Source organism: Dermacentor albipictus, chromosome 6, assembly GCF_038994185.2.
Source record: "Dermacentor albipictus isolate Rhodes 1998 colony chromosome 6, USDA_Dalb.pri_finalv2, whole genome shotgun sequence".
Lineage (NCBI taxonomy): Eukaryota > Metazoa > Arthropoda > Arachnida > Ixodida > Ixodidae > Dermacentor > Dermacentor albipictus.
Window position 1 is genome coordinate 23,363,585 of NC_091826.1, and position 24,857 is coordinate 23,388,441.

At 47.9% G+C, this 24,857-nt stretch overlaps 1 protein-coding gene across 3 annotated transcripts; it reads right to left on the bottom strand.

Annotated features, from left to right (window-relative positions):
- Nucleotides 1–222: 222 nt before the first annotated feature.
- Nucleotides 223–22,962, bottom strand: LOC139060879 (calcium-activated chloride channel regulator 3A-1-like). Of its 3 annotated transcripts, none has more exons than XM_070540145.1 (14): nucleotides 22,621–22,962; nucleotides 21,834–21,987; nucleotides 19,768–20,065; nucleotides 18,993–19,099; nucleotides 18,394–18,567; nucleotides 16,264–16,388; nucleotides 12,395–12,509; nucleotides 10,436–10,663; nucleotides 9,378–9,677; nucleotides 8,482–8,703; nucleotides 7,188–7,467; nucleotides 5,408–5,569; nucleotides 3,715–4,026; nucleotides 223–2,337 (listed from the first exon to the last, which is right to left on the bottom strand). In XM_070540145.1, the coding sequence occupies exons 2-14, from the start codon at nucleotides 21,984–21,986 to the stop codon at nucleotides 1,925–1,927; spliced, it is 2,889 nt and encodes a 962-aa protein (XP_070396246.1). In that variant the 5' UTR covers nucleotide 21,987; nucleotides 22,621–22,962; the 3' UTR covers nucleotides 223–1,924. The 3 variants fall into 3 exon arrangements, with proteins under 3 accessions (XP_070396246.1, XP_070396247.1, XP_070396248.1); XM_070540146.1 differs by having other exon boundaries at nucleotides 22,577–22,962; XM_070540147.1 differs by having other exon boundaries at nucleotides 22,876–22,957.
- Between the last annotated feature and the right edge of the window lie 1,895 nt (nucleotides 22,963–24,857).

Consider the following 24,857-nt stretch of genomic DNA (forward strand, 5'->3'; position numbering starts at 1 on the left):
AAATGTATTTAATTAGCCATGTGTATATTGCCATATCTTACGCATGTAACAGTCGCATCTTCAAGAATGCACCGGAATAGTCCGAATAGGGCTATATATGCTCTGTGCGATTTTAAAAAAAATTTCGTTCAAACTAGAAAATTCATACTTTTTTTTCACGGTCGCAAACAAATCTTGGCGCTAAGACAAAGGAAGAAGAAGTGCAGGACGCGACGGTTTTCTCACAACAAAAATTTTATTTGCATTTACATAGAGTATACACACATACAGAAACTAATAGGTAATTAGTCTAATTTGTAGTCTCTTTAAAGTATTCTGTTTCATTGGTTTTACAGTATACATCGTTCGGACTGTACACTTATCTCATTCTGCAACTATATTTTTGTCCTGTGCAATGTGTTTTCTTTATTCTTTCCTTTTGCATTGTATATATGTTTAAATACTTTTTCTAAAAAATTGTCTTTTGCATATACTTTGTGCAAATCTATCCCTCTATAATATGACGTCATATCGTCTTCGCTTCATTTTCCTATGGCATGCTTAAGCACAGTTCCCTAATCAGCTCGTGTATACATTGACAGGTGCGTCAAGCACCAAAGTGGACAAGTTGATCCTGGACACTATATAAACAATAAATATTGGTTGATTGATGTTTTTTTTAAGCAATAAATAACGTGCACATGAGAACCCGGAAGTCAAAGAGATGTGCCGGTACCCTCGCATAGCCCACTATAGAGTGCCAGGATTCTAGACATATCACCGCATCGGGTGTTCGCGTCTCTTCTCGCCTAAAAAGAGGTTGCGTCGTCTTTTTTTCAGACTACCGCATTAATTGGAATATAACTTTACCCGTATTTCTTTTTCATAAATGTTATCCAAGATGAGCTAGAGCCCTATACTCTAGACCAAAGAATCTCGACCCATATTCGTGAACGAGGCTAGCAATGTGCCAAACTAACCGAAGCTCCTTCGAAGGCGACGTCGTCTGGAATGCCGAGGACGCCTGAGAAGCATCCGACGAGGACGCCGCTTGTGGCGCCGACTGGCGAGATTCAGTAGCCAGAGAGAGCGAGAGAGATGCAAATGAGAGAAAGGCAGGGAGCTTAACCAGAGTTTGCTACCCTACAGGGCTTAACGATAAATAAAGGTGTGTCAAGTTCAAAGTGATTCTTCCTTCAAGAAGGATATGGGTCGACCTATATTCTAATTGTATTTCTTGTTTTATGCGAAGCATATTACGAGAGCTCAACCCGGCTCCTCAGGCGCGGCGGTTTCGCCTTCAATACCACGTGACACCATGACGTCACGACAGAGGAGAAGTGGCTTTGGCTCAACTCTTGCAAGATGGGCTGGGTGGGAATCGAACCAGGGTCTCCGGAGTGTGGGACGGAGACGCTACCACTGAGCCACGAGTACGATGCTTCAAAGCGGTACAAAAGCGCCTCTAGTGAATGCGGTGTTGCCTTAGAAACGAGCTGTTTCTAAGGCTCAGGCGTGCGTCGCTTGCTCAGGCGCACATTTCGTTGCCGCGCCGAACGCTGCGTTGCTCGACGCTCACCGCGTCCAATGCGGGGCGCGTAGTCGCTGCGCCGTAGCCCATTGTCTTACACCCCTTGGCGGGTCGACGGGAACGCTGTCGCGTTCCACTCTTGAAGGCGAAGCAGAGTAACGCATGAGTTGTTTCTTCGTCTAGCCGAACCAAATATAGCCAAGCAACAGCAGTTCACCAGGCTAAACAGTGGTTCAACAACTAAAATAAAGGCTAGTATGCTTCGCACCCTGGGCTTAACCTTACCTAAGCCACAGCCATTTTTTTTTAATTTCTCGGCGAGTTCAATATATATATACAGGGGTCGACCGTGTATAGTCACGTTCGACCTAATTTCGAGTGAACGCTGCAATTCGATGGGGTTACCCGGCTTCACTAGACGCTCCTGCGTCGCTTGACGACCACGAGCGCTGCAGCGACCGCACCACCCACCACGATCACGACTCCCACAACGATCAGCGCGACGGCCCATGTCGGCAGCCCGGTCGTCGACCTCGCTCGCGGCGGGGGCGGTCTTTGGAACGTGGCCCTGGCGACGTTGGACACCGGAGAGGACAGTCGCGCCTCGTTCCACACCCTGGACGCGAAGTAGAAGTCCAGGCGCGAGTCGTTACGCGCGACCGCGAGCAGCTCGTCGGGGACGGAGAACCGCAGGCGCTGCCTGGAGCCGACGGGCGCCGACGCGATGCCTCCGTGATCCGTGGAGTTGTCTCGGATCTCGAACGCCGAGTCGAAGTCCTTGATGAGGTCGCTCAGGAGCGTGCTCGCCCTGAGTTCGATTCGGGAAGCTGCACGCGAGGAGGAAGAGAAAGAACTCCTGGTGGTCAAAACAAAACAAAATTATTCCGGAGTGTCAAACCGCGGCGAGGCCTCGTAAGGGAGGTCGTGGTTTGAGCACGTGCATAGAACCTATGATTTTAATTTAACGGGTTCCGTTTCCGTGTATTGTGGTAATGACATGGATCATCGCAAGTTTAGTCAGTTAGTTAAGTTAGTCAGTTACTTAGTCAGGTAGCTAAGTTAGTTAGTCAGTTAAGTTAGTGAGTTAGTCAGTTAAGTTAGTGAGTGAGTTAGTTATTTAGTTAGTTAGTTAGTTAGTTAGTTAGTTAGTTAGTTAGTTAGTTAGTTAGTTAGTTAGTTAGTTAGTTAGTTAGTTAGTTAGTTAGTTACGGAGTCGTTTTTCCCTCTTTGTGACACCCCAACACATGGAAATCAATGAGATCTGTTTGTGGAGAAGTTCTTTCAGCTCACAGGGACGATTTCCTGTGGCCTGAAGAATCCCATCTAACCGTCACATGCACTGGCACCTCCGATTCAGGTTTTATCTTTTCGCAGCAGTCAATCACAAAAAAACACCCGATAGGTGATCCAAATACTTTACGCGGTATTATTTATACCACGCACAGTAATTTGCTGGAATCATCTGCCACCAAACGTCACCTTAGAGAACGACATTGAAAGTTCGAGAACTTCGAGAGTTGAATGCCCCGGTCTACTTAAAAACTGGTGTGAAGCGTTCGATGCGACGTAATCGTCAACGTGGAGTCCGTTTTGGGGCTTTTTCATGCGACGAGGACTTTCACATGGCACCAATATTTTTCGGACGCATTGCAGTTGCACAAAAGTGTGAGAAGATGTTAACAGCCTTGCTACTACCGCCCACGGCTCGGTAACATGGTAATCCGTAAACGGTAAGGAGGTTAAGGGTGTTAAAGCTCTATAATAACTAACCTCTTACCACAGAACTAACGAAAACACAGTTTTAAAAGAATGCCTAACCAGACAACTTTACCGATGCAGTGCTTCCCTTGAGTTTCCCTTTAATAGCATAACAGCCCCAGCTGTCTCTTACAGTTCTTAAGTGGAATGAAACACGTCTATTTAGGACTAACTAATGGGCACACTTTCGTTTCGACCGTCATGCAGTTCGTGTGAAATTGGCGTCATATTTGGCTCGGACACTTGTATCAGCGTCCGTATCACCATTTGGTGACCCTAGAGCCGTAAGCGTATGCTCTCGAGTAATGGATGCTCTTGACTGATTGCACGCCGCCCCCCCATCCCATAGAGCGTTCTATACCTAAAGCTTCCCTTTCGCGTTCCGTTCCTTGAGCACTGTAAGCCGTTTCGGGGCAAATTAATGAGTACATTCAACTGCTGCTCACCGTTGCCAGAGTTCAGGAGGGCTCCCGGGCAGGTCCAGGCCAGGAGGACCACGTGGTCACCGTTTTCGCCCACGAAGGAGTCCTCCACGCGCAGGTCCTGAATGGAACCCGGAGGAATCGTCGAACCATCGATCTCATGACTGAGCCGGAACGAGCCCCCTTCGGCGTAGCGCTCGAACTGGGGCGCCCTCTCGCCGGACGCGACCTGGGGCTCGGCCTCTTCGATGTCCTGGTCCACGTAGACGAACCGGTTGAGCGGAATGCCTCCGGCCACGTCCGTGGGTGCCGCGGCTGCACCGACGACCGGCTCCCCTGTCCGAATTAAAACAACGCGAGATGACGCTTGTTATCAAGAGCCCGAGACAGTGCCGTAAGCTGAGTATACAAGCTATACAAGCCATAGAGTTTCTCACTATAACACCTAGAGGGTAATCTGGCGCCACCGTCTATGGGAGTTTCTTAAGGGGGCACCGTGCCGTCATGGGAATGACGGTATAAGTGTCCGCGAGGCTCGTGTTGGCTGGTGTTGTAAGAGGCTTCGTCTAAAACGTGGATATGGCTACGCAAATAACGCGTTCTCGAAGTAAAATCTTCATGAAATGTTTCCATTCACGCATATTACATCTTTACTCACCCACGATGCATGACCAAGCGAAGAAAAGCAAGAACAGACGACCAACTGTTTCAAAACGAGCGCGAAGCATGTCGTCTGTCCTCCAACTTTAGCGGCCCGCTGATACTTTTTACGTAACATGTAGTCGTACACACAATAACAAGTTCTTATAGTTAAACAAAACATGTTTTAGCGTAATAAGAAAGCTAAAACAGCTTTTCACGTGCTGTTCTAGTAGAAAATGAATCATTGTGACAGATGGAACGGTACTTGCCAAGTGCGTCTTCAAGGTGTCCTGTCTCTCCGAGAACGATGCCAATCCGAAGTCACAATATACCGGCATTCCCATGCATACCACAGCGCAGCAGCGCCAGATTTCCCTCTAGGTAATGTATTGAGAAACTCTATGATACAAGCGAAATCGTGCACAGCCACAGCCACAATACCACAGCCACAGCCACAGCCAATACCACAGCCTATGGTTTTAGCGCGCATGCGCATTTCGTGGAAGTGGTATTGACAGCGCAGTGCGGGAAAACTTCAGAAAGATCAAAGACCATTCCACTTCAAGGAGTGCGTTCAGGGAAAGATAGAATTCGTTCACCTTGATTCCTGACCATGTTGGGCACGTTTGCACAGAGACGATGAAATAATAATTCGGTGAAATTAATTAGTAACTGATTTATTCGTAATTGGTTTGCTGAACTATTCACAACAGGAAGACCGTCGCGGTTAGTCATTCTTAAATTGCAGTGTGCACAAAAAAAAAAACGAAAGACTTAGGCAAGTCAAGAAACAGGCGCGGTCTGTTTACTAACAACTCAGTTTATTTCTGGAAATAATTACACATATGCACCCAGTTAATTTCAATAAGCATGTGCAGAACGATTGAAAGTAACTTAAAAACAGCACCAAGTGTAGTAACTTGCCCGTGTCTTTCGTCTTTTGTGTGAGCTGAGCTCTAACAATGAATAATTAACAACGGGCTCAAATTTCAGTACTACCGAGGACTCGCTCCAACGGTAATAGATACGCTACTAAGAGTTCAGGCGGCTTCTCTACAATGTAAAACAAACTCACCCCGTAGCTGAGGCGCGGGAAGACCTCCAGACGCCTTCCGCCCTCGCACAATGACGGAGTCGTTGCTGCTGACGACACGAGCCGAGACGGAGTAGCGGCCAACGCCGTCGAACTGCGTGAAGTAGCTGCTGTAGATGCCGTCGTTGGCCGTCACGTCGGCGCCTGTAGGATCAAGAAGGTCCGCTTAGGTGGCTGCGCGTTTCGAGGCAGATACCGTACAGACTCGTGTAAGAGCCGCACTCGTGTAAGGCCGCACACCCAACTTGGCAGCCCAGAATTTGGCGAACAACACTTTCCAACGGAGGAGCAATCATCGGCGAATTCTCGCACGCTGCGTTCTTCCGCGCACCGCTGCTAGATGGCGAGAGCTGCGCGGTGACCTCTGACGCAGTGGTACGTCCGGGGATCCGGGATGTGCACAAATCGCCGGCTGTGGCGGCACCACTGTGACCGAAAGGTGCGGTCCCGTGTAAGTGCCGCACCTCGTCAGAATTGCGAAAAAGAAGTGTGGCGCTTACACGAGCCTATACGGTACGCTTCATGAACGCTCGATCTATGTATACAGTACGAGTGAAAAACTTTAAGGCACGTGGGACCCGACAAAAAGCTAATACTTTTGTAGGTTGGCATGCAGCCTGGTATTCGGGTTTCCAGCATGTACTGTAGTACTATACGTACGGGAGCAGAGTGTGGTAGAAAGTGTTTTTTTTTTTTTCTGCGGTTTTACTGATGATGAATTTGGTGTTTTGTGGCGCAAGGGTTAAGTATGGCCAAAGAACACCGATACGGTTTTAGTGACTACGTTTATATAGCTCAGAAATTTTAACGCTTTCTCAAATACCGCGGTCGCAAACTTTTGACGCCGACTGTAGTATTGAGCTCACGCAGGTATCAGACGCTCCACATCATGACTAAGGTTGGGCATTTCTCTTTACGACTGAAATAAGCCGGAGAAGTAGTATGAGAATTTTATTTTTTGATAATTATGTCTCAACTGAATGACGTGGGTATACTTCATCCCAACGTGGCAAAAAAATAAATAAACGCCTGAGGAGCTGGGTTGAGCTCTAGTAATATGCTTCGCATAATAAAAGAGGTAGAAGCTTATGCGCAAGAACTTTGCGATTCTAGCATGGGAAAAGTACCGATCCGGCACAGCGTTGACGCTCGTTTGAGTATAGCACGTGATATGTATAACTTCCGTCATTGCATACATAAATGAACGATTTTGAAAGGCTGCCACACCCAGACAGTTAATAAGCGTTTCCACACTTCTATGTCACTTCTCCAGGCCATGACGTCGCGAAGATAGGTGCCTGCTGTTGCCTACCGCGCACCGAGTGCTTGTGGCAGAAGCGCGAGATTCCATACTCGTCCTATACTCCTATACTGGTCTGTAGTTCGTGTCCTCGTATAGCAAACTTGGCTGAGGCGGAAATTACTGCAACCACGAATTAAAGTTGTTCGAACAGGCACTGCTTAAATTGTTGTTCTTCGTTTGCACCTGCCCATGCTCCTGCGCGCTAGCAACATTGTATGGTTCTTGTTTATGAACATGAAGTTTGTACACACGCGGATTATGTTATTCTGCTGGTAGAGTTGGTACGTACGTGTAAATGAGCAGGAAAGATTGCGAGAAAAAAAACACTTCGTAACCATTGCGTTCAAGTTATGACTACGCGGTCGTCTTGCGCGCTTGCTTCTTCCCTCGTGTGCGCCTCTTTTTTCGCTGGTCTTCCTGTTCATTTACAACACTGCATAGACGCGGTCGGCAGAATACCTAGGCCATCGTCGAACAGCTCCACATCGACCTCGTAAGGCATCCTGGGCCTGATGACGGTAGCCGTGACCTTGGCGTGGAGGACCACTTGTGCGCCCTTGGTGACCTCCGCGTAGATGACAGCCTCGGTAGCGCTGTTCACCTCGGTTTGCTTCAGGAAAGCACGCACCAGCACAGGCTTTGTGCCTCGGTTACCCGCCAGGGAAGTGGCACGAACGTGGATGTCAGCCTCGCCACGTCCGAGTGCATTTTGGGACACCACCAAGGTCCAGGTGCCCGGCTGTCGACGGAAAAAAAAATTGTGGACGATCCCTTCACCAGTGACAATGACAAGGGCACAACAGTGAGTATCGACACCGAAACATGGCAACCTTTATGAACTCAAAAGTTTACTACTAAAATGACTGCAGGCAACGTTGATCAGCAGTGGTAGAACGAGATACGTCTCTGGAGCCAACGTTTGGTCAAGAAGACATTTCTTAGTGTTGATTTGATTTGTCCCTTGTGCGGACTTGTCTTCGCAATGACTTGACTCGTACCATGGGTGGACTTATATTCGGCCTGACGAAGACAAGTACCCGCCAAGGGCACTTAAATTGACTTGGCTTATCCTGAGTTGTTCTTTGTGGGAACTTGCCTTCATACCGACTTGACTTGTACCATGCGTGGACTTAATTTCGTCCGGACGAAGACAAGTACGCGGCAAGGGAACTTCTCCCTTATGAGGACTTGACTTCGCACTGACTTGACTCGTACCACGGGTGCACTTATGACGAAAACAAGTACCTGTCAAGGGGATTTGTTTTGATTTGACTTGTGCTGACTTGTCCCTTTTGAGGACTTGTCTTCGTCCGGATGAAGACAACCCTCGTTGTCGGTACGTCAACTCCAGAGAGGTTCCTCGCTATTGTTTTTTATTTCCCAGCAATGGCTCCCACCCCCGATCTGGGAGCTCTTGGTGCCACGTTTACTCGTTGTGTTTTTGACACTTGGTGCATGGCCTTTGATTTTTGTGTTCATATAGGAGGTGGGCATGGGCAGGACATGTAATGAGGAGGGAAGATAACCGATGGTCATTAAGGGTTACGGAGTGGATCCCAAGGGAAGGGAAGCGTAGCAGGGGACGGCAGAAAGTTAGGTGGGCGGATGAGATTAAGAAGTTTGCAGGGACGGCATGGCCACAATTAGTACACGACCGAGGTTGTTGGAGAAGTGTGGGAGAGGCCTTTGCCCTGCAGTGGGCGTAACCAGACTGATGATGATGATGATGATGATGATGATGATGATGACCTACCGTGGCGACGCCGGGTATCCTGAAGGTGATATAGCTCCCACGCTTCGCGGGGCCAGACTCCAGGCAGTCTTGGCAGGTCTTGCCATCAGGGTAGCGCAGCTCGGCCTTGAGATCGGACGCCTTGTTGGACTGCACCGAAACTGTGGTCGAGTTCCCCAGGTCTGCGTCGACCAGTATCGGGAACTCTCGCGTGTCCACAATTTTGGCCGCTCGCTCGAAGATCTTCCGGGGGAACCATGTAAGCGAGAACGTACTGTAAGTTTCGTAGCGTCAGAATTTGGGCTTCTTGGTTCATCAATTTTCGATAACGCGCCAGAAAGGCCAACGATTGATACGTAATATCACTTCGCCCCACGACTGCATAGCAGTTTCCTTTTCTTTTCCTGCTTATCTTCCTTGTCTTTCTTTTTCTGTTTATACGTGTTCGTTCTTTCAGAATAAAGTTGTTACTGAAAGTGAGTGCTGTGAGTTCCCTCGTAACACACTCTGTGGTTTCAGGGCTTCAAACCGCGCAATTTAACGTCTTTTATTACATTTAATTCTTATTCGCCACGGCGGTTCAGTGGTTGTGACACTATGTTGTGGGTGGTGTGGGTTCGACTCCCAGCTGCATCGGCCGCATTTTCGATGGGGGGTTGGATGCGAAGCCTCGTGTACGTACATTCAGGTGCAGGTTATAGAAACCCCAGGCGGCCACAGTTAATCCGGCTCCCTCTGTTACGGCATCCCTTATGACCAACAGAGAAGTTTGTGGACGTTGAATCCCGCCAATTTTGATTTATCTTGCTCATCCTTGCGCCGAATTCATTTTGCCTTGAGTTTGTCTCTTGCGCTATACGTTCTCCTACGCAAACGCAACCTTCACAATAAGCCTACAAAGCATACGGCCAGCTCACCACAACCGGCTTCTCATCGTCGTCCAACATGGCAGTGGTTGAGTCCAGGAAGGCGGACTCCAAGGCGATGGCTGCGCTGGACTCACCGTCATGGAGCGAGAACGGCTTGCCTCCAGTTCGCAGGGCCAGGTCCTCGAGCTTCCGCTCGGCCTCCGTGCCGAAGGCGATGGTGTTGACCACCACCTGAGCGGCGATCAGTTCATCCATGACGTCGTCGATGGATGGTCTCACATTCTGTGCGCCGTCGGTCATTAGAATGATGACGGAGCCGGCCGCGGATCGGTTGCTTCCTTTGAACATCTGGGCGATGCAAAAGATCGAAACGCAAAAACACGTGACACTGAGAGAAGTAACACACACCCATCCATGCGCGGATTTACGGGAGATATGCGCATGTACGGCTGTTGCTTCTGGCTGAAGCAATTTCGTTGGCGGGTTTACACACACTCCGGAAAGATGTGCTCTTCTGTCAGGCCGACGTGGCCGCAGCTCGCTCACTATAGCTCGGAGCTGTAGGAATTGCAATAAGACTGAAAGGCGGGCCAGTTGGTTTGACTCCATTTGTTTGACCACTGTTTCACCAAACCGCTATTTTGTATGTTAGTCCTAATCAGACAACGAGAGAGATTGTAGACGCTTGGCACATATCTAAACTACAGGGAGCACGTGTTAGCCAACCGTCTGTTCGCTTTGTGTTATAGTGAAATCTTGCTCAATTTTTAGACGATAATGCGTCGATTATGATGCATTTTATGAGAGTTGTTATCATGTGGAACGGTTGCACAAGCGCGACAAGTTTGGGTTTGAACCGGCGTTCTCCGGGGAAACTTGGTCCGCCCAACCAGCATCGTCGTGTTCTCTTCGCTGATAATGGTCGCCGAACGGGAACAGCGTTCTTTGAGAAACGCAAACCAAAGATTCGCTTAAACATTGGTTCCCACAGCTCGTAAGGTCCGCATTCACGTTATTTTCCGTTCACCTATTTGCACATTTTGTCTCGAGCTGGTGACCGCGGCACCGTTACAACTGCAGGTACCAACTATGTCCTGCCTGCTTACCTCCAAGGCCTGTCGCAACGCGCATCCGATGCACGTGAAGCCGCTTTCGCGAAGCCGCTGTACGCTAGCAACCAGCTGTTCTCTCGTAGGCCTTTGTATGGACGTCAGTGGGGCATCCACCCGGGCCTCGTCGCTGAAGGTGACCAGGCCCACTTCCAAGCCGTCCGGTACGATGACCCGGATGTAGTGGCTCGCCGCTTCTCTGAGGTGCCCGATGCGGTTGTAAGTCTGACCGACAACAGACGAAGCAATGAGTGGTCACATGTGGCGGGTTCTTTTCGTAAAAGAGAGCCACGTCAGCGGTATCACACACCAGGAAAGAACGAGTTAGCTATTGCGATAACTTCATACTTCGAAAAAGAAAGAAAAAAATAACAACTTGAATCCTAACCCCTACATCTAATAGGAACCATGCGTACCATATAAAAATATCATATGATGCTTATATCATCCATTGGAAACATTGGTTGCGCTTTCTAGACAATCACATGTAAGACAGGATTGTCTAGAAGTGATTGTCTAGAAAGCGCAACCAATGTTTCCAATTACAACGAACCAACTTGCCCAACAACGCATCCTGCTAAACTTCATTTATATCATCCACCTGTTTATCTCGTATGAGTAAATGTGTGTGTGAGAGGGAGACAGAAAAAAAAAGAAAGAAAGCAAACAGAGGAAACCCAGCTCGGTATACCAGACGAGCGTCCGGTTTGTTACCCTACACAAGGGGTAAGGGAAAGTAGGAATGGAGAGAGGAATAACTGAGATAGTGAGCATTCCACGCACACACACGGCAGGTCTACAGTCGGTCATTGAGGTCGGAGCTCTTCAAAAACTGCCGTAGCACACGAATAGCTTGCTACGCCATCGATGGATGGGGTCTAGCTACAAGGATTTTAAGGCGACAGCTTTAGGTCGCTCATACCACGATGGGCTTGAAAGAAAACGTGCCGCCTTGTCCAATGGCACAAAAACTATCGTCTGCAATGCCTCATACCCCCCCTAAGCAAGCTAAAGAATGACAACCGAGCTTCGGATCTCAACAGCAAGGAGGACTGGAGTCGGCGCATATCCAGCGAAGTCCTCCAAGATCAACTCCTGGCCGTCCGTAGAGCTCACAACATCGGGAAAGCCTTTGGCCTACCGGCGCCTACGTGGGCGGAGCCACCGACTTAGCCTGGGGGCTTTTGCCCTTGGGCTATAGTTTCTCTGGACTAAAATAAAGTTCTTGCCCTGCCATGCCATTCCACTCTGTGAAGATGGAATGGCAGCGAAAGCTGGCGGCGGTCAAAGTTCTCAAACGAAAAGCAAAGTGCTTTCACTGACATTCTAACCTCTTCTAACCTTTCCTCCTTGAACCTATCTTCGCTACTAGAGCGGTGTAATGCAGGAAGTCTTAAAATGTTTCACACCACTGTTAACTATGAACGTTGCTCGTCCTTGTAATGCATTAAGTTCGCTAAAGCGTCTAACACACGGAATTTTCACCCTCTAAATATGACACCCCTATACGCCGGCACTGACAAATTCAAATGTAGTTTCTTTCCCCGATCGGCAACCAACTTCTAACATACTAAAATTGATATTTGATAATTGTGTTAAGGCAATCACTGGTTGATGCCCGTGATTCCTAAAACAATGTATATTATTCACTATGTTTATATGCATATGTGTACGTATTGAGACCATTTTTTTTTCTTTCTCAACATAGTCCTTATACTGGTGCTTTGCTTTGTATCTTTGAATAGTGTAACCCCTTTTGATGTGTATGTGGCCTCCTTGATTTTATACCCCACTCCTGCGATAATCCTCTTGGGGTTGCAGTACGTATAAATAAAGAAAAGCACTCCCATGTCATGCATCTAGCGAGGGGTTCTAAAATGTCGCGATTTATAAATCAGTATCTCTCCTGGTCGAGAGTCAGTAGTAGCCGCACGTTCTGGCATTGGTCGCACTTACCGACATGCTGCCTGAAACGTCCAGGGCGAAGATCACCCTGCCGACGGTCCCTCTGCGTTTCTGGACTTCGGTGAACCTGACGTCGACTGCCTTTGAGAGATCGGCAGGAGGAAGTCTGAAAGGAAAAAAGAAAGCACGGAATACGGCGATGAAATATTTGGATGACGACCCACGCAATAGCGAGACAGAAAGACAATAAGAGACTTGCAAAGCAAGAGACAGGTTCATAGGAAGATCAAGGCTTCGAGTGATTAACAGTGCTAAAAAAGGGGGATGTCGTTGAAGCTAACGTTTTGACATGCCCTCTTGCCGAAACGTTGGCTTCAGTGACGTTCTTTGTTCTAACACTGCTAATCACAATCGGAGAAGTAGAATCACGAAATTTCAGTTTGCATTTGCCGTGTTTTGTCGACTGCAAGTACCACCCTCCCGATCCCATAGGAAGGGGTAGGGGGAGGTGTTGACTCATGAAGACTGAAGACGAAGGCAAATTCGATTTTAAATCGATGCGATACATTTCTTGGCGATCATTTGCCACTTTGACAGTATCTATTTATCTATTTAGACGCCTACGTCTTGGTTCCATTAACTAATTGGTATGTAGCAAAGTTGGCATAGTATGACAAGAGTGTATGTCAAACATAAATGATAGTTCATGACGTGCGCGTCATGTAGGTTATGAAACAGCTGCCTATGTTTATCTCCTCTCCTGGTCGTTTCGTTAACTTGGTAGTCTCCGCGGACATTGCGGCGCATAACATCGATTCTCACAGGGCGTGGCATCTGCCGGCTCTTCTTTCTTCTGAGGAGACCGGGCAGGTATCATAAATGTTATGCTGAACAAGCCTGACCCTAAAGTGTGATCTTGCTGCGAAAGTTGACCAGGAACAAACCAACGGTAAGCAGCACAAATTCTTTTCAAGGAGAACGTCTTATGTGCCCCATGAAGCGAAAAATCCGACGTCCGTCCGACGTTGACATCCGATGGTACCAAAACCCGCGTGACCAACTGATGACGTCACATTCCCGGCACTGTATCTGCTAAATCTGACAGTGAACAGCCACGGTGTCGGACGGACGCCGAGGCTCCCCACCCAAAAAATCAACCTGGCCCACTCCCAAAATTGGAATAAGGTAGAATAAAGTGAACTAAGGTGGATTAAAGTGGATTAAATTGGATTAATGTTAATTAAAGTGGATTAAGGTGCTTGAAGTGGCTTGAGGAGGATTTGTGTACATAAAAGTGGATTAAGGTTGCTTACGGGGTATTAAGGTTAGTACAAATTAGAGCAAGGTGGATTAAGGGAGAGTTTTAACGTAAGATAACAACTTATATAGAGAAGTCATTATGCTTTCGCATTCAAACCACGTAAGGACACTTAAGTTACAGTAAATTTTTATAAAGGGGTCCTGACGCTATATTTATGACAATTCATTTCTTGCGTTCAATAAAAGTTCTAGGCCTTTTAACCGTAAAAAAATAGTGACAAGCGTCAGAGCGCAGGAAACAATTCACATATGAGATTTTCTACAGCCAGTTTCGGTTTAATTCCCAGGAAAATTCCCTGTCATGACGTCAGGACACGGCATGTGGTCACGTGAGAGCAGGACACTGCGACGTTTCGACACTCGCTCTGGCTCGCTTGGTCTCCCCATATGCTGCGTCTTGCTGTGAGCTACAGTTAAAGCAAAACAGAAAACGAATACTCGAAAGTATCGTGTCAGTACCTCTTAAAGAAAAAAACGTTCAGCGGCAATTTCGCAGTAAATGCGAAAGAAATGCGTCAGCATTGCGTCGCACCTCTTTGAGGTCCGGCTTCCATGATTTAAACCGTGTTCACCTTGTTGCAAAGTGTTGCTCAGGAGCTCACTTGATACACCTCCTGCCTCTTCAAGAAGCCAAGTGAATGCGGGGGTATATATATATATATATATATATATATATATATATATATATATATATATATATATATATATATATATTATACCCTCCTATCTCCAATTAGCCCTGTGCTGCGACAACCTGTTCCAACTCCTGCCTGCGAATTTCTTAATTTCATCACCCCCCTGGTCCTTTGCCGTCTTCGACTGCATTTTCCTTCTCTTGGCACCCATTCTGTATTCCTGATGGTCTTCCGGTTGTCTAACCTACGCATTAGATGATCTGCCCAGCTCCATTTATTTTTAATAATGTCAATTATAATATCGGGTATGCCTGTTCGTTCTCTGATCCACACCGCTCTCTTCCTGTCTTTTAACGTTGCGCCTATCATTCTTCCTTCCACAGCTCTTTGTGCGGTCCTTAACTTGTTTTCGAGCTTCTTTGCCCGTCTCCGAGTTTCTGCTCCATATGTTAGCACCGGTAGAATGCACTGATTCTACGCCTTGCTTTTTAGTGATAATGATAAGCTTCCAGCAAGGAGCTGAGTATGCCTCCCGTATGCATTCCAACCCAATTGTATTCTTCTGTAAATTTCCCTTTCATGATCAAGTTCCCCTGTGAGTAATTGACCTAGGTAAACGTATTCCTTCGCAGACTTTAGAGTCTGACGGGGAACTCTCGTTCGCTTGCCAAGCTATTGATCATTATCTTTGTTTTCTGCCTATTAATACTCAACCCCACTCTCAGACTCTCTCTGTTAAGGTCCTCAATCATTTGTTGTAACTCGTCCCCAATGTTGCTCAACAGGACAATGTAATCTGCAAAACCAAAGTTGCTGAGATATTCGCCGTTGTTCCTTGCTCCTAAGCCGTCCCAATTTGCTTGAATACTTCTTCCAAGCACGCAGAGAATAGCATTGGAGAAACTGTGTCTCCTTTACAGGTATCTTCCTACTTGTCTTGTGGGGTAGCTGTGACGCCTCTGTAAATATTTTCTAAGAGATTTACGTAAGCGTCCTGTACTCCTTGATTACGTGATGCCTCTATGACTGGTGGTATCTCCATTGAATCAAATTCTTCCCAAATGTGTATATATATATATATATATATATATATATATATATATATATATATATATATATATATATATATATATATATATATATATATATATATATATACTTGGAAGGAAGCATATATATATGTATGGACACTCATACTTCTTTATCTGCATCCGGAGACCATATTCCACAGGCTAACAAATGCTAAACGGTAGTAAACGTGGTCCAGACCACCGTCAATTGCAATATCTATATATATTCGCATATGCACGTGCATAACCGTCTCCTATCCCCTATCTACCTCTACCACGTGACCGACTTCCCACACTTCCCATACATACACTTTTTCTTTCACTTTGACACTCCTAAAGTAAAAAAAAAAACTCGTCTGGCTGTATAAAAATGGCTGTGGCTTAGCTAAGGTTAAGCCCAGGATGCGAAGCATACTAGCCTTTATTTTAACGCGACAGCGTTAAGGAGCTCGTGTCGCAGAAAAGCCGGTGTCGTCGGCGTCGGCTCAGGCGTGCGGCGCTTGCTCAGGCGCACATTTCGTTGTCGCGCCGAACGCTGCGTTGCTCGACGCTCACCGCGTCCGATGCGGGGCGCGTAGTCGCTGCGCCGTAGCAAAGCCACCTAGAAACAGCCTCTGTAGCACGCCGCAACCTTCGCTTCTCATTCCAACGAGCAGCTCTGTCTCCAGGAGGCATCTCACCTCGTGAGTGTCTAGCAGAGGCAAGCGCAGCTGCTTATATACCGCCGCGACGCCGCGAGCGACGGCGCGAGTTGGAGCCCCGTTTCTCCTCTGTCGTGACGTCACGGTGTCACGTGATATTGAAGGCGACACCGCCGCGCCTGAGGAGCTGGGTTGAGCTCTAGTAATATGCTACGCATAATAGTGGCCCGTGAACGACAGAATGGTCCGCTCACCCCTTGAAATCCTCATTGGCGCTGATCACTTCCCAGGTGGACCGGCGCTCACAAAGGTGGTTGTGCTTGTTAGGAGCGTGGGTGTTGTGCCTCCTGTCGCCGTCTTTGTGGCAGAAATCCGACACCTGCGGCAACAGAGCAAGACTTTCCAATCTGGCCACCGATAGCGGGTGGCGTCGCGCGAATCCTTAGCGCCTGCTCATCTGGTATACTTGTGCCCTTTAATGTACTTTAATGTACTTTTTGTACACCATCGTCCCCGTAACATGTCCAGCGTGTCAGCACGCAATCTATAATAGCAAGCTCGTCAAACACCTAAAGGCGGCACGGTCCACCGCATGCGAGGCAAAATACCTGCGCAAGATGATATTTATTTATTCGCTCGTTCATTCGTTCGTTCATTCGTTCGTTCGTTCGTTCGTTCGTTCGTTCGTTCGTTCGTTCGTTCGTTCGTTCGTTCGTTCGTTCGTTCGTTCGTTCGTTCGTTCGTTCGTTCGTTCGTTCGTTCGTTCAATCGTTCGTTCGTTCGTTCGTTCGTTCGTTCGTTCGTTCGTTCGTTCGTTCGTTCGTTCGTTCGTTCGTTCGTTCGTTCGTTCGTTCGTTCGTTCGTTCGTTCGTTCGTTCGTTCGTTCGTTCGTTCGTTCGTTCACGTGAAATTCACGTGAAGCGCACGACGACGATGGTCAGAACGTTGTCTGTGTGGGTTGCACTGAACTTTCCGTCATATTGTCCAGAGATAAAGCGAGCTGCTACGTTCTGCGCCCTTTCTAATTTAGCTATTACGCACGCGTAGTCATGGATAGATCTCATGAAATGTTTTAGAGACTAGCTCCTTCGAGGTTACCGTAAATGTCTTTGCATTTCGGGTAAGAAACCTGAATGTCTGACTTGCTTTACCTGTCGCCTAGTCAACATGATGCTGCTAATTGAAATAATGCGTAAACTCCTTGATACGTGTTCTCTGCGACCTTAATTATTGCTACATCATCAATGGTGTAAGAAGTCTGATGAGCTTGATTTTTTCGAGTGAATTCTATGAAAGATGTTCTCTTCAGGTTTAATTGCATGCGCCATCATGTGCACCAGTAATTAATTTTGTTAATATCTCTTTGCATACAAACTTTCGCTTGACCAAGTATAGTCATTATACTTTTTATAATCAGTTGAATAATCTCTACTAATTACGATATGGACATTCCAGGTGGTTGCGGACAACTTTCAGTTGGTTTCGGGATCACATTAGGCTTTGCTTTCTATTTTGTTCTTTCTTTAGCCATTTCACTAGCAAAATACTGTTTGCAAAAACACGGCAAGAAAAACAAGAAATCTCCCATAATTTTCCCTTACTTCCCCGAGCTTCAACAAGCAGCTAACTCAATGGAATGAAAAATGTTCAATGTAAGCTTTCTTTCTTGCGTGCAATGAAAATAATAAAGAGCAATGCTTTCAGAAACGCAGTTGTTTTTTTTTCCAGCGAGTTTTGCCAAATGCATAAAAGGCTTTAACAATATTTTCTCAACGCGTGACAGCAAATCAGATGTACACTATGTGATAACATGCTCGAGCGGCGAATCTCAGCTTTAAGGCAACGGGGTAAGCCACGTTTACGGCAATTAAAGGAATTGAAACCAGCCGCGTGGACAAGCAGCGCTCTTCCTTGGCGACATTTTTTTTATTTACATTATCCCTAAGGGCCCTCACACGAGGGTACTACATGGGGGGGGGAGGGGGGGACAAACGGGAAATATACACAAGAAATAAAACTACATCAAATAAACATACACACAAGGAACATAAAATTGTACTTAAACATAAATTGAATTTGAACATAAAATTGAACGTGTACTTATCTTTATCGGGCGAAACGCGGTCGCCCGATAAAGATAAGTACACGTGTCAATATGAACAAGGGGTATATTCACTTGGTCATGAAAACACAAGAACATTTTACATAATATGTTAATATGTGCATATAACCAGAAGTAATATCTAATCTGCTACCACTAACCGTTGGTACGAATCGGCGGGGCGCTCACAGCGTGGGTCATAGGGCTCAGAAATTGCTCCGTGTTTAACTAGAGCACGCGGTATATGTCTTGAAGAGCGAATACACGTACGACCATCACTTACCCCATTGATGTAAGGCATGAACATGATGGACGACGCGACCGGGTCCTCGCTGTTCCGCGAGAAGTGAGCCTTGCACTTGGAAGAGACGCGGCAGCCCCGGTAGATGCGACAAGGCTCTCCGGAGTCCGTGTACACCGTGAACTTGTGGCGCTGCGAGCAGGTGCTGGCGCGGACCTGTTCGGGGCAGAGCGCCGCATATTTGGGCACCCGCTAAGTTCAAACGTTTTAGACAACAAACCCTGCAGGAGCGGCGTGAGCCTTGTAATTCGCGTTAATTGCGTCGCACGTGTCCTCTATTGTGATCCCGTGCTGAAATCGTGTGCCAGTGATCTGTCTCTCTATCTGGCGCGCAGTACAGTGATTACTGTAGTGTGGCTTAGAGCACGATACTTGTGGTGGGTGTAATATGTATTCGGGGGTCTCTCGTTCTTTCCTTATGCATGCATATGTAATCGCTTTGTGTGTCGAAATCAGCCGAAGTTAGCGCTCGCGTTTCGTTGATGCAGTGTCTCTATCAGTGTCGCACTGCTTGTTACCGTTGCTATATCAGTAGCTCCGAACGAGCGTCGACCAATCACGTGCTTAGACGAGCGTCTCACCATGCCGAACTCGCAGTAGAGGCTCGGGTACCGGTAGCTCCTGGGGTCGCCGTACTCGTCGAACACGCCGTACCGGAAGTGAGCCCACTCGTGCACCAAGAGGTAGGCTGCGACGAAAGATTTATTGTGTTCAGTTTCCGCACGTCACTGCGGAATCGCAGAAGCGCCTTGTTTCACTACATCTATAGTTTGGACGACGTTCATTTTCCCACTGGTCGCGTGTATAGGCGTGAACAGGCTCACAGAGCTGTTCTGTAATGCCGCCTGCCCAGCCCTCCCTCACTAACCCCCTCCCCCCACAGATATACACGTTAGGACAGTACGGACGCTGAAACATCTTGATTGATTGATTGATTGATTGATTGATTGATTGATTGATTGATTGATTGATTGATTGATTGATTGATTGATTGATTGATTGATTGATTGATTGATTGATTGATTGATTGATTGATTGATGTTAACGGGTGAGCTTACCGTCCCAAAGCAGCGACAGGGCCGTGAGGCGTCGTTAGGAGATCGGTATTCTGATAACTCTGGGTCATTGACCGCGAATTCCTGCAGAAACCCCACCACGACAATTCTTTCCGTACTTAGTTCTCCAGTGCCATCATTCCTTCGCCTTGCCATTTATGCACCGTGCTGCAACCAATCCACCAATCAGCAAGTTCTGTTAAAATTGAAATCCGTACATATCGCCTCGAACTGTAGAAAGATGTATTCGCTGCACCAATGTGGAAGAGGCTATAGTGCCGAAGTGGCAGGCGAATCTCACCCGGACTGCCGTAAGCCTCGGCGATGGAGTCGTTCATCTCTCCCAGGAAGCGCGGCGTCAGGTGGACGTACTCTCCGCGCTCCCCGCACCCTCGGGGCTGCAGCGTGTACGGAGTGTCACCGTACTGCGGGTTCTCCGCGGCCACCCTCACGTCGGCAGCCGGGAACAGGTTGGCCGCCGTGCTGTTCGCTCCCTGCCTAGCGGGCCACGTGTCCGGGACGGCAATGGTCACGCTGCCGAAGTGCACCAGGCCGCGCGTGGCCCGGTGGAGGAACGTCGAGGCAGAGCGGAACAGGGCCTTCGAGAGAGCAGTAAAAGGGGTAGTTATGATGGGCGTAATAGTTCTGCGGAAACCCGCAAGGTGGAGGGAAGAAATTATTACTGAAGGGAAAATGAGACATCCACGCAATCGTAGCAATTTCTACGAAGAAAACCCATACGGGTTCCTTGAAAGAAAAGCTTCGCAGTTGAAGAAAAATTGGTCCTGACCCGGGACTCGAACCCGGGACCTATGCCCTTCCAGGCCAGCCGCTCTGCCACCTGAGCTAACCAGGCTGCAAGCAGATGGTAGGTTGCGAAGTCGAACACATCAACAACTCCGAAGCAAAGGAAACAGTTCGGCGCAATAGTTCTGCGGAAACCCGCAAGGAGTAGGGAAGATGGGCGTTATGATGGACGTCTAGACGTATAGCACCGACCGACCAGCCGACCGACCGAGTGGACTGACTGACTGATATATCGATAGATCGGTCGACTGATTGGGCAATCACTGGTGCGTTGTTTTCACCTTACAGCTGATAAATCAATCGACATGGTGAACTTATTAACCAGTTTATTTGTTCGGGTAGTACATTGGCTCATTTTCACACGCGTCTTCAGTACCAATAAAAGCGCACTGAGTACTTGGGGAATCGTTAAAATATTTTTCTGTTTTAGGCATTTCAGCCCACCCAATTTCGTTGGTGTAGGGCACAAAGACCTATCTAGGAGGTTGGCTTTCTGTGCCAGAAATCTATTAGTGATTACGCGATGTTGAAACAAGAGCACGCTGACAGAGAGAGTAAAGCTAAAGACGTCGGTTCGAACAGGCACTCAGGCCTTTCAAATGACGTTATGGTCCAATGCATAAATTTCAACCATTTCTTTGCCCTGCATGCCCCATCACGTCATAGCCTAAGACCCGAGGTTCACTGGGGCACTCTGTCGTCCCACTTGACGTCATGCTCCCCATAGCATGGATTTCTACGACATCCCTGGCTGTGCGCTTGACGTCACTGTTCATGGCGAGATTTCCAACAGGATATCTTGCTTCGCGCGTGACGTCATGAATCAGACTGCACAGACCTCCCGTTATCCGGCAGTTGCTGAAGCGTAAGGTAGCGAATGTTCACTGTGAGCTATGACGGGAGCCTCAGTAAAACCTGCGTCTTAATTGCAATAACCTCAATTCATTTAACGCGTACCTAGATCTAAGCCCAGAAGCATTTTACGGAGAACAGCAGTTGTAATCTGGGGAATGGGCCAGAACACTCCCATACCTTCGTAAGCATTGCGATCCCCTTTCATACGACAAGAAGAAACAATATGCGTGGTGGTGTGGTAAGTTAGACCAGCGCTTACAACGACTTCAAAGTGACGGCTCTGCCTACCTAACCTAGTACACTGTCGCTCTACCCGCTACTCTATATACGCCCTCCATTGCGACCAACCTTTATAAGCACGGAAATGGGTCAAGCCTGTCGATACAAGGCTGAGAGGATTAACCGGGCTCCGGTGAACGATGCGCAGTAGGAAGGAGATTCAGCACAGTGAGTTTGACGTCAGAAATTAGTGTATATTTTTAACGAAATGTTTTGCACCAGCCTTCGCTATGAGTGCAGTGCTTCATGGAACAAATGACGCTCGCTATGCGACCGGTGATTCTTTGGGCTCCGCCTCATAGGTATGCGGCCGCCTCCGTCGAAATTCCAACCCGAGACCTCGGTCGTGCTGAGTGGTAGATAGCCATAGCTGTACTTAGCAACCGCCGCAGGTGTTGGAGAAAGAGAGTCGTTAGAAAGGAGTACCTTGATGTTGTCGATGATCCGTTCGTCGGGCTCCACAGATTTGTCGATGGCCACCACGATATCCTCATAGGCACCCGTCGACTTGTCGATGCGCAGACCACGGCTTGATGACCAGCACGCTGACACCACAACGAGCAGCGCAAACAGCCGCATTCTGGGGAGGAAACACAGGCAAGCACATCGAGATTTGATATCATTTTGCGTCAAATTATATTTCATGAAACAGCGTCATTATAGCGCGGGTTTGTGACCATTAAGTTCATGACTTTAAGGTCCAAAACCTATGTATGGCCTATAGACGGACTCTTTAATGTGGGCTTTCGCCTGTGCTATGCGAGGTGACGTATGCGCCAATCGCATACGAAAAGCTAGTTGGCGCTGGAACCAATTGTGGTCTAATAATCAGAGCACCACTTCGTCGTTCTGGGGTTTGATCCCGAAATGGGACAGGTATGTTTTTTTACCTGCCTACCGCAATATGCTTCTCATAAGAAAAAAAATTATTTGTGTTAAAGCAAGAAAGCAATAAGTATCGACAAACTCAGTTACACATAATTCAGAAGCTCAGGTCCGTATAAGGACGTTGCAGGGCACCCCTTTTTTCGCTCCGTAGGAAATTCTCCTCGGAAGCCAAGTGTCTCTATGAAGTCAGGGCTTTAACAAGTCTGCCAACACTCAAACGTTGTCTATTGCTCGCTGCTCAGAAACGAGAAGAAAATGCGTATTCCGTCTTGTAGGCTTACTTGAAACGACTTGGGGACGATATTTAGAGGAGATCGATCCTTACTGTGCAGCGCGAGGGTTCCTTTTCGTCTGCGTCGGTGACGATATCTGACGGTGCCGCCAACCCCGCGCGAATAAAAGGCAGTTCCCTTCAGTGCAATAAGAGGTCAATGAAGCCGCCCAGATTCGCAACCTGCGATAACACAACACTGAACAAGCACGCCCAAGCCGTCGAAATGACCGGACGGTATACGTCAGATTCCAGGCAATAGGCAATTGTGGTGACACACAGGTGATGAAATATGGCGGTATCACGCACGAGGATAGAAGGTGATTCCGTTCGCTGTCAAAAGGGTTAAAGGCATGCGCGCCGACTTGCAATCTGTGATGACACAGTCCGATGCAAGCACGCCACTCTTTCGCAACTGGCCTGAAGTCGCGTTCGCTTCTCAGTATTGGCGCTATCGCGGAAGCACCAACGTTCGAGAGGCGCGGATAAGATATGAAGCCAAGAAAGCAATCTGTTAAGAGGAGGAGGGGGAGGAGGCGGAGGAGGAGGAGGGGGAAGAGGAGGAGGAGGAGCACTGCTGCAGGTGCATGCTTAGCCTTTGCTAAATCTACGAGCGATTGCTGCACCCGAGCGGTCCACTCGTCGATTGAAGTCGAGTCTGAAACATGGCACAATGCACAGAAGATTGCAGCCGCGAGTCATCCGTTATACCTCCCCGTGCAACCACACTTACTTACTCTATAGATAGTTTTCACGTGACGTCACGGACGCACCGCACTGCGCCAGTACCCAAAGATGGCGGCTACGATGACGTCAATGTATTTCACGAGGGTTGCAATGTGGGCTTATTGGTAATGCATCTTCAAGGGGAGTATGGTAGCGCGATTCAAAGACGGGACAAGAGAAGACACAAAGGGACACACACAGCGCTGTGTGTGTGCCTTTGTGTCTTCTTTTGTCCCGTCTTTGAATCGCGCTACCATACTCCCCTTGTGAATGTATTGTATCATCACGCGCACATTGTTTTGCTTATTGACGGTCACTGTTTTTTCACCGGTTCGTCACTGTTATCGCTTTGTCGTTCGACACAAGACGGGCCCATCGTGATGTCATGCTGACACGTTTCCTGATTACACATCTTCTCGACGTGCCAGTACCCAAAGATGGCGGCTGCGATGACGTCTGTGCAAACTATCTACACAGTTCGATATCGAGGAGAAATTCGAGGAATCGAGGCACCTGTCTCCCGAATACCCGCTGTCCTCGCGACAAAAAAACATGTCGCAAGCATTTTCGGGCAAAGTCATTTGACGTCCATCTGTTGACATTTTACGTTCTCTATCAGATTTAGGATACTCTTATTTTTTTTTTCCATTGTGTGACGTCTGCGGCTGCAACGAGAACATTGAGCGCCTATTGTGCAACGGTGCTTGATTTGAAGCACGAAGACAGTCTATGTGCAACGTGTCCAGGATACTAGACGATCGCCCTCTGAGTGAGCAGACGATACTAGAGCACCGTCACTCCCTATCATCGGCTCAGAAGGCAGCGAAAGCACTTCCGCGTTTTCTGAGAACGTCTGGCTCTTGCGAGCGCCTTTGAACCTGTAGTGCTGTCCGTGTGCGTCTCTCTCCCCCCTCTCTCTCTCCTTCTATTCCCCTTCTCCCTTCCCCCAGCGTAGAGTAGCCAACCGGACTCTTAACTGGTTGAGATACCTGCCTTCTTCGCGATCTCTGTATATAAAAAAAATAACAATGAATGCCAACAAGGGATTGACAATGCATAGGCGATGACGACACGATAAGTTCTGTTTTGCATCGCTGCGTTGGAGTTTGCAGTGACATTGTGTGGATGGGATAAAAGAGGGCAGCTTCCGTTATTAGACAACCCTCATTTACCCGAGGTTGTCGTGGTGGAGAAGATGTCAAGCACTCGTTTGAGTTGCGTGGATGTGTGCTGCCGGCTTTCCTTTGCAGCAGATTCTCTGGGGCGTTACAAATCATTGGTTGCGGTTAGGGCGAAGAGAGGTGGTGGCCACGAACAGATCCTAGCCACGTGATTATAATAAACAATAACAATAATCAACTATTCACGTGGATGCAACTAGCAGAGGATAAATCTCCAACGGTGTAATATATTATTACGATATCATCGAGCGACGCTCAAGGGGCGAGCCGCCGCGAGAACGACGACGAAGTGGGTCTGTGCCCATGGCGCGAGCTAGTGTCGGCCTGGCGCTCTGGCTCCAGTGTAAATAGCCTGTATAACAGCCTCTTTCATCTGTGTCTTTC